Source organism: Microplitis mediator, chromosome 5, assembly GCF_029852145.1.
Source record: "Microplitis mediator isolate UGA2020A chromosome 5, iyMicMedi2.1, whole genome shotgun sequence".
Classification (NCBI taxonomy): Eukaryota; Metazoa; Arthropoda; class Insecta; order Hymenoptera; family Braconidae; genus Microplitis; species Microplitis mediator.
Genome location: NC_079973.1, coordinates 4,232,243 through 4,241,109, shown reverse-complemented (window position 1 = coordinate 4,241,109; position 8,867 = coordinate 4,232,243). Strand labels below are relative to the sequence as shown.

The 8,867-nt window shown below is 29.2% G+C and overlaps 3 protein-coding genes across 3 annotated transcripts; 1 reads left to right on the top strand and 2 right to left on the bottom strand.

Annotated features, from left to right (window-relative positions):
- Positions 1–31: 31 nt before the first annotated feature.
- On the top strand, positions 32–1,914 carry LOC130667895 (vesicle-trafficking protein SEC22b-B). The gene is made up of 4 exons (XM_057469812.1): positions 32–376; positions 458–567; positions 654–961; positions 1,599–1,914. Exons 1-4 carry the CDS (start codon positions 302–304, stop codon positions 1,745–1,747), a joined length of 642 nt encoding a protein of 213 aa, XP_057325795.1. The 5' UTR covers positions 32–301; the 3' UTR covers positions 1,748–1,914.
- LOC130667894 (box C/D snoRNA protein 1) lies at positions 1,596–4,074 on the bottom strand. The gene is made up of 6 exons (XM_057469811.1): positions 3,935–4,074; positions 3,656–3,837; positions 3,486–3,577; positions 3,232–3,410; positions 2,471–2,793; positions 1,596–2,390 (listed from the first exon to the last, which is right to left on the bottom strand). Exons 1-6 carry the CDS (start codon positions 3,949–3,951, stop codon positions 2,182–2,184), a joined length of 1,002 nt encoding a protein of 333 aa, XP_057325794.1. The 5' UTR covers positions 3,952–4,074; the 3' UTR covers positions 1,596–2,181.
- A 9-nt stretch (positions 4,075–4,083) lies between these two features.
- Positions 4,084–8,662, bottom strand: LOC130667893 (zinc finger CCCH-type with G patch domain-containing protein). The gene is made up of 7 exons (XM_057469810.1): positions 8,502–8,662; positions 8,131–8,349; positions 7,976–8,056; positions 7,757–7,897; positions 6,075–6,217; positions 5,235–5,884; positions 4,084–4,488 (listed from the first exon to the last, which is right to left on the bottom strand). The coding sequence occupies exons 1-7, from the start codon at positions 8,550–8,552 to the stop codon at positions 4,196–4,198; spliced, it is 1,578 nt and encodes a 525-aa protein (XP_057325793.1). The 5' UTR covers positions 8,553–8,662; the 3' UTR covers positions 4,084–4,195.
- Between the last annotated feature and the right edge of the window lie 205 nt (positions 8,663–8,867).

Below are 8,867 nucleotides of genomic sequence, written 5' to 3'. Positions count from 1 at the left end.
GTATACAGACAATACAATATGAGTAAATGTGAGCTATGACATGATGAGTTGGAAGTTGGAAGGAATAACATAAATGGTGGACTTGAATCGACTGACGTGGTTGGCAGTGAATGGTGATAGCGCGAATCAGTTGATGGTACCTACAACTCTACACTCTACTTAAACAAAATTAAATGAGTGTTTATATTTCTACAAACCAGCATTAAACATAAGACAGCTATTAGTTGATAATTTATTTGAAACTAGTGTTGATATATATTTTAAATAAACCGAAAGTAAATTAAAATAAAAATTATTTACAATGGTGTTACTTACGATGATTGCGAGGATAGCAGATGGGCTGCCTCTGGCAGCAACAATGCAAGAGGACGAACAGGTTATTATTTACTTTATAAATTTACTCAAAGTTAATTATTATCAGACGTAATTAAATTAATTGTGATATTTATTTATACAGAGCGGGAAAAGTATACTGGAGTATCAGAATCAAGCTAAAATGTTGTTCAAAAAATTAGGACCACAATCTCCAGCTAGATGTACCATTGAAACTGGTCCCTATCTCTTCCAGTAGGTTTCAAAAATATTTTTACACTTTAAATTTACGTATCAAGTATCTGAGGCGCTAAATTATTTTATGGTTTTATTATTTTTAGTTATTTAATTGAGAATGACGTCTGTTATTTGGTACTCTGTGAAAGAAATTGGAGCAAACGTTTGGCTTACAGTTATTTAGAAGACATTGCACAGGAATTTTATGCACAGTATGGAAAACGGGTTAATACTGTCACTAGACCTTATACGTTTATTGAATTTGACACATACATACAGAAAGCTAAGAAATCATTCTCTGATGGAAGATCTAGGAGAAATATGAACACACTTAATAGTCAGCTTCAAGATGTACAGAGAATTATGGTACAAAATATTGATGATGTTTTGCAAAGAGGAACTGTTCTATCAGGTTTGAACTTTATACTTTAAACTGTATATTTATGATGACACTCATGAGTAAAAATGTAGCAGACAATTTGAATTTTTTTATTTTTAAATAAATAAATTAAATGTCAGTAAAATAAAAATTTAGAAATACGTATTTGAATATTTGAAAAATAAGGGCGCGCATTTTTTAAATTAATTTATTTATTTAAATTTTATAAATTGTCACATATCTGCTACATTCATACTCCCTGATACTCAAGTTAACCGACGTCTAATAATTTTTGGATTTTTTTTAGAAACGATAGATTGTAAAAATAAAAATACTTCAAAAAATTACGCCTCTAACTTTTTTAATTTTCTATATATGCATATTTTTAGTCTTTTGTAATTAATGTTAAAACAAAAAATCCGAAAATTGTTGATGGTCTTCTCGGCTGCCTAATTTCAAAACACAGTAACAGAAAAATAAAATTTTTGAAATATGTAGTGAATCAAATCCAAAAAACACTGGAACTAAAAATGCTAAAAAATCGATTTTGAAAAATTTGTCTCTTACTGGGTTTTGAAATTGGGCAGCCGTTCTAACTTCAGGGTCACATATTTATGATATTATTGATCGTTATCAAATAATCATTAAAGTAATCTTTATTTGTTTACAGAATTGGATTCTAAAACTCAAAATCTCTCAATGTTGTCACAAAAGTACAAAAAAAATGCGACACATTTAAACAGCAAGTCAATGTACGTCAAAGCTGTCGCTGGATTAGTTGCATTCCTCGTATTTATATTATACTTTTTCATTTTGTAATTTAACACTAGAAATATTAACACCAACAACTACAATAATGATAACTAAATATTTATTATTTTTTTTAAAAATTGATGTTAACATAAATTTTTTAACGTCAATTGTTAAATTATTAATCTATACCTTTTAGTGTGAATAATATATTTGTATGTGGGTAAAAGTATTTAATTGTTAAGATTAAAAATTATTTATACATAATTCAGGGTTGGATTATTTAACTAGACAATTTTTTTTCACACTGAACCAGTCGATCGATTTTAATGACTGATAATTAATAAAGTTTGTTTTAAGTAAAGTTTCCACGTGTTAGATAAAAAATGTATATTTTTTCGGTCATATAAATTTGTATTGAAGTTTTAAACGTCATAATGACATAATATTTAATAAATATAAATTATAATTATTATAAAAAAAAAAATTATTTACACTTTTTATTACATTCTTACAAATTCATCGTAATTTGGAATATTTGATAAACCAAAATGTCCCTCTTTATTACCATTGTCTGCTTCCGAATCTGACGAGTCGTGATAAAATAAATAATTTTTGGGGCGTTTATTGTTTTTGTTATCTTGTTGACGTTTTTTGTGTTTATTACCGCGACTTTGTGGCTTTTCTGTCAATTCTTTCTCGTCTTCATCATCTGCAAAAGAAGTAATAATTTAAAAAATTTATTAATTGTTAATTAACGAGAACTAAAGTCCGAAAATTAATATTACAAACCTGAGTCAACTATTTCGTACATGTCAACATGGTCTTTAAAAATAACATACAGAGTTGGGAACTCAATGATTGTTTTATTTGACAAATTATCTCTAAGACTAGACGTCAGATCTAATTTATAAAACCGCGAGTTCGATTTTTTTATTTTCTCAGCTTTCAATAAAATTTCTACACCAGACAATCCTGCTGCTCGATAAAATTGTAATTTATCACTGAGTATTTGTCTAGTTGCACTTTCATCACAATCTTCGGTGTCTGCCGGCGTGTTCAGGGGATCTAGGACATTTTCAATCAGTTCTGAAAGTCTTGTGGTATCTAATGCTCTGAAAAAAATGTTAGCATTTAAATAATTACTCACTAAGTAATTAAACAAAAATTATGATCCTGAAGTTAGTAGACAATAAAAAATTTTCTGATTTTTTTTTTTCAACGAATAAATTGCAAGAAAAAAAAAACTAAAAATATGCACATGTAGAAAATGTAAAAAACTACAAGTGCAATTTTTTTAATGATTTATCATTTTGAAAATAAATCCAAAAATTAATAGACTGGCTAATTTCAGTATCATAGTAACCAATTAAAAATTTTCGGATTTTTTTTAACAAATTAATTAAAAAAAAAAAAAAAATATGCACATGTAGAAAATTAAAAAAACTACAAGTGCAATTTTTTAAAATATTTTTTTTTTTTTAATTCATCAGCTCAAAAAAAATTTTTAAATTATTAGACGTCTGCTAACTTCAGTTTCTTTAAAAATTTACTTTTTTGTGCTCCATTTAATATTTTCAGCTTGCGGAAAAATCCAGTCTATTTTCCAAAACAATTCTTTTGATTTCCAATTATAATACGAAGTATTTTCTTTATGTCTACTAAAACTGTGTGGCAAAAATTCAAATTTAACTCCACTTTGAACGGCCGCTTGTTTCAGTTTAAATAACCGCTAAAAATTACAAACAATTAAAATTATTAACTAACAGACAAAAATGTCATTCTTATTATTTTCAAAATTAATTACCACAGGTAAATTATTTGCAGAACTAAATTTCTTGGAATCATCTCTCTGCAGCTGATCAACAGATCTTCCAAGTTCCTCTAGTAGTCTATAGTCTACAGTAATAAAGTCGTAATTAATTTAAAAAAAGAAAAAAAATTATTGACACTTCAAAAAAATATTCAAATAATTACCGCTTTGTAAATCGAGGTCAGTAAATTTATTTAGAGGAACAAATTTAGTTTTATCACGAATACCATCACAATTTAATTCTTTTTTATGTATGTCTACACATGTGAGACAACAGGTTCTAACCTCACATTTTGGACATGTGTATTTTGCTTTATTATCATCGCAAACTTCACATTTTTCTAATCTAAAATTTAAAATATATAATAATTAATTAATTTAAAATAATTATCAACATTAACTTGCGTTAATTATTTAAAAAATACCAAGAAAAATAATCATACTTTATGACCGCTTCCATCGCGAGTTTTCAAATTTAAATCTACGAACTATGACTGACATGAATGACATGAACACAACACACAGACTACTTTTATTGGAGGTAAATATATAAATATATATGAAAGTACGGTTATAAGAGTTGCAATATATATATTTTTAATTATTATTTATTATTAATAAGTGCACGTAAGCAATATATATACAGGGTGAATGCATTATCAAGGTTGACAATCAGTAAATACAATTACAGTAACTTTTACACATCAAAATATAATTAGTTTATCTTTTCTATCTTTCTGTTCGGCTGTTATGTTTTTAAGTTTAAAACGTAAATGCGTAAGTTGATTCTGTTTATCGTTATACTGTATAACAAGATTATTATACGGAATGCTTCCTTTGGAATACTTTCCCAGGGAATTCATAAGTTTGGATGATTCATGCTCGAGTTTCTTTATATCTTCGTCGATACGGAAACTTGCGAGGTTGAGATCACGAGTCGTTTCTGTTTTTAAACTTTTTCTGCTATTTGAACTGCTAGGTTTACTATTATCTTTTGCTGTTGAAGAAAAAAACGTAAATATTATTAAGAAATAGTATATTGTGTGACGAGGGATGAAATAAAAGGATTTCAGATCAAAATGAAGTACTCTGATAGCCACACTTTATACCCTGATAGCCAGAGTTTCTGATCAAAAAGTTGGTGTACATGAGTTGCGACCAACTTGACTACAAGTTGTCTACGAGTTGCTCAGAAACTTTGCGACAATCTACTGTTGCAATCTGTCGTCAAGTTTCTGAGCAACTTGTAGACAACTTGTAGTCAACAATGACACGAGCTGAAAGTTGTCAACAAGCTTCTCGGAAAGTTGCCGTCAACTTATGGAAGTGCCAACTTGGCGACAGGTTGCGGCAGTAGATTGTCGCCAACTTGGCTATCAGGGATTGCTCAGCAAGTTCAGCAATGAAACATTTTCGGCTAAACGACAAGTTTCTGGTAAGCCTCGGCTGGATAATACTTGCGTACAAGTTGATGCAAATCAACTGCCATCTGAATGTAATTTGACAGAAAAACTTGCGTCAATTTCAAGTGAAACTATCAATCAACTTAACGTCATTGTCTGACAGTAACACTTGTCAAATTGAATTCAAGTTACAGACAATTTACTGTCAACTGTTTGCTCTTCAACACTTTCCTTTAAGTTGGCTTCAGAATACGGCCGTAGCTTGAAGTTAACTTGCGGTCAAGGTGGCTATCAGAGTAGTTTTAATGCAAGTGATGAAACAAAATACAATAGTACTTACGTATATCACCAAGGGTATTGTTAATAAAATCAAAAACATTTCTATCACGGGTTTTTTCTCTCTGATACTGCTTCTCCTGCTGTTTTTCCAGCTTACGTGTCTGAATTTTCATCCTCTTTTGAACGCTAAATAAATTCTTGTCGCCCCCAGCATTTTCGCGGAGTTCCATACAGTGATCTAGGGATTTGCCAGCAGGCAAAACGGTTGCTTCAACTGGTACTATTCTGCCATCAGACTTTTTACCCAGTCCAGTGCCTAATACATAGCCCATTTGTGCCATTAATTTGCTTCCCATTCCACGTGTATGTTGCTCCCACTTGCCCAGCGGCTCCATTGAATTCAATTGAAACAGTGATTTATTTATTAATTCCTCTTTATTTTTATTTTTTTCAATATTTTGATAGTTATCATAATCTACGTCAGAATCATTGCTGTCTGATGTGTCAGACATTACTAATATTTCGTCGTCATGAAGTGGTAAAAGGTCATGGATATCTAACTCTATAATGTTACCACTAGATTCAAATTTAACTCGATAATAATCGCCTTCTTTTTCGGGTGCTTTTATTACAACAGATCTGTGCCATATTCCATTTTTTTCTTTAGCTAATACACGGCTACCCATTTTTATTGTTGAGTAATCAGGTTCTCTAAAAAAAATAACAACAAAATTTATCACTGCGTACCAGCGCAATCTCGTCACTAATATATATATTAGACTGTATTTTTTTTATGTTACATTCTACGTAATTTTCGTATGGGTCCGAAAAAAAAGTCGATTTTATTTGGCCCAGTCTGATATATATATATACATAAATATAATTTACATAATACTGGTACCTGTATTCCTGTAAACTAGAAAACGGGACTATTTCTCCATGTGAGTAATGACATTTATCATCAGAAAATTTACATGATCCATTGAGGAAATATGAACACGGTAACATTTCTTTATGGATTGGGTTAATGAATAATACTTTTACCTAAAAATATCAATATACTTATTAATTATAATCATATCAAAATTTATCAGTTAATTAATTAATTGTTTAAATTTTTCTATAAAATAATAATAAGCCAACCCGATTAATTTTTCAAAAATAAAATATATAAAATTCACTACCATCAGATCAGTATCGAAAATTTACAAAAATTTTTAATACAAATCTTTTGTAAAAAATAAATAATCCAATAAACGTCGCAACTAAAAGTTTAAATACAGGGTGCATTCAGAAATGCTCTAGCTCTAGCTTTCGCTAGTGCCAACGCTTGGCTAGAGCTAGAGCATTTCCTTATGCATTCTGTATTTGAAATTTTTTGTTTTGCTGTTGATGTAATTATTTATATTTGTTCAAATTAGCTTTTCATTATTTTCCAATAAAATCTATGAGTGTGACTGTAGCATGATACTGAGGTTTGCTGACCAATAACTTTTGAATTTTTTTTAAATGATACATAGCAAAAAAAAAATTAATTAACAAATTGCACCTGTAGTTTTTTTAATTTCCTACACATACATATTTTTTTTTTTATACTGATTTGTTGAAAAAAAAATTCCGAAAATTGTTAATTGTCTGCTAACTTCAGGGCCATGAATGTAGCAGACATCAGACAAATTTAAAATTATAAATAAATAGAGTAAATAATTAATAAAATAAAAATTTAAAAAAATGCGCATTTAAAAAATTGGCAGTGTTACAATTCTACTTACAATATCTCTACTCAAGGGAAGTAACTACAACTCTACTCACTTACAACTTTACTCAGCCTCAACTCTACTCACAGTTTGTTTTACTCAGCTTTATCTCTACTCACATATTTAAGCCTATCGATAAAATAGTAAGTAGAGTTGTAGCTGAGTAAAGTTGTCACTGAGTCTACTTGAAGTTGAGTAAAGTTCGTAAAGATATAACTGAGTAGAATTAAACCTGAGTAAAAAAACTGTGAGTAGAGTTGAGGCTGAGTAAAGTTCTTTTTCCTTGAGTAGAGATGTTGTGAGTAGAATTGTAACACTGCCAAAAAATTTTGAAATTAATAAGTGCATTTTTAGAAACATTTAAAAAAAAATTATTTACTCTATTTATTTATAATAATGGTATTGTAAATGAACCTTGTTTCAATTTATAGTTATAATATTTACCATTTCTTCTGCTGAATTTCTAATCTAATTTAATTTAATGTTGTTATTTAAATAATAGATTCCTTTACTGGTATATTTCTGTTAGTTATTTTTTTGCTATAATTTATATATTAGATTTTGTATAGATTATGATGGAAATCTGTGCAATGCATTAGTTAGTTTATGAGATTATACTTGATGATATTATATTATATACTTATGTTCTACAGACACACATTTGTGTGAATTTTTGTATAATTGCCGAGTGGCGTTAATAAATAAATAAATAATTTTAAATTTGTCTGATGTCTGCTACATTCACACTCATTAGAATCTACACTAAATTAATTAACCTGTTATAAAATATATATAAAAAAAAAGTTATTTTAGTGATTGATTTTACCATAATATCATTAATACTGGTAATATTATCTTGATTATGTCTAAGGATAGAAGAAACCATGGCATTGTGATAACCAGTGCCACCCCAGCTGCTACCATGTGGAGCCCGACATTTCATACCTTCTAATGTCTTAAGCTCATCCTACAATATTAACTTGCATCGTATAAATAATAGTTATCTTCTCTCTTTTTAAGCATTACCAGATATTTTTTTACTGACTTCTATTGAATTGCTATTTGATGATGACTCCTGTTGCTCATTCTCGTCTTTAGTTTTTGTCTCTTCTTCCTCTAATTCAGCCTGTCAACAAAAAAGTCAATTAAATGTCAATTCCAACTTACTAACTAATTAATTAACTAATTAAAAATAATCACCTTAAACATAGCGTATTCTTTGGCCATAGGATCATCTTCTTCATCTTGACTGTCAGACAAACCGTCATCTTCATTATCACTAGTGTCCTTTCCTTCAGCACTTCGTAAACTTTCTTTAGTCAATGCAATAAGCTCTTGGATATCCGATTGAAGACTAAGTAAATTATCCTTGTCGTGTCCTTCAGTTGCTGTAGTCAGTGCCAATTGAACTTGAGACAGCTATCCAGCGATTCATTGATTGAGTGCATCAGGAATAATAATAAAAAGTTTAAAAAAAGGACAATATTAACCAAAAAAAACCATCTTCGATACACTGTATTTATTGATTGGTATTGGAGTTCGGTTGTTATTATTGAGTAATAAATACGTACCTGAGCCTCGTATTGTTCAATAGCTTCTCGTAAACTATCTACATCGGTCATTATTATATCAGTAAACAAAAAATTAGCTAACGATAATATAAAATAAACGAATTTTGACAAACACTCCGGAAATAAGTATCAGAAAATTTCGCCACCTAGACGATGTCGCTTAAACTACTCTAATATTTTCTTTTTTTGGAGACTGTGCTGACATCTACGCTGCCAATCAATAAAATTTAATTAATCTGCTACTGCTAAATCAAATATTTTCGTTACTGTTGATATTTTTTGTTATATTTAAATAGTCTGTAAAAATATCTCGGGAAATATTTTTAGGGATTTCAAATATTTAGGAAGTAGTTGAAAAATATGATA

What these genes read in the sequence shown, in the direction of transcription:
- LOC130667894 (XM_057469811.1), bottom strand. An exon ending in TGACCTCGATTTACAAAGCG is followed by an intron (nt 3,578 to 3,655) that starts GTAATTATTTGA and finishes TTATTACTGTAG; the next exon opens with ACTATAGACTACTAGAGGAA. An exon ending in ATTAAATGGAGCACAAAAAA is followed by an intron (nt 2,794 to 3,231) that starts GTAAATTTTTAA and finishes CATTTTTTTCAG; the next exon opens with AGCATTAGATACCACAAGAC.
- LOC130667895 (XM_057469812.1), top strand. Translation starts at nt 302, where the DNA reads ATGGTGTTACTTACGATGATTGCGAGGATAGCAGATGGGCTGCCTCTG. An exon ending in CAATGCAAGAGGACGAACAG is followed by an intron (nt 377 to 457) that starts GTTATTATTTAC and finishes TTATTTATACAG; the next exon opens with AGCGGGAAAAGTATACTGGA. An exon ending in AAGAGGAACTGTTCTATCAG is followed by an intron (nt 962 to 1,598) that starts GTTTGAACTTTA and finishes ATTTGTTTACAG; the next exon opens with AATTGGATTCTAAAACTCAA.
- LOC130667893 (XM_057469810.1), bottom strand. Translation starts at nt 8,552, where the DNA reads ATGACCGATGTAGATAGTTTACGAGAAGCTATTGAACAATACGAGGCT. An exon ending in TCTAGTTTACAGGAATACAG is followed by an intron (nt 5,885 to 6,074) that starts GTACCAGTATTA and finishes TATTTTTTTTAG; the next exon opens with AGAACCTGATTACTCAACAA. An exon ending in CAATACCCTTGGTGATATAC is followed by an intron (nt 4,489 to 5,234) that starts GTAAGTACTATT and finishes TTTCTTCAACAG; the next exon opens with CAAAAGATAATAGTAAACCT.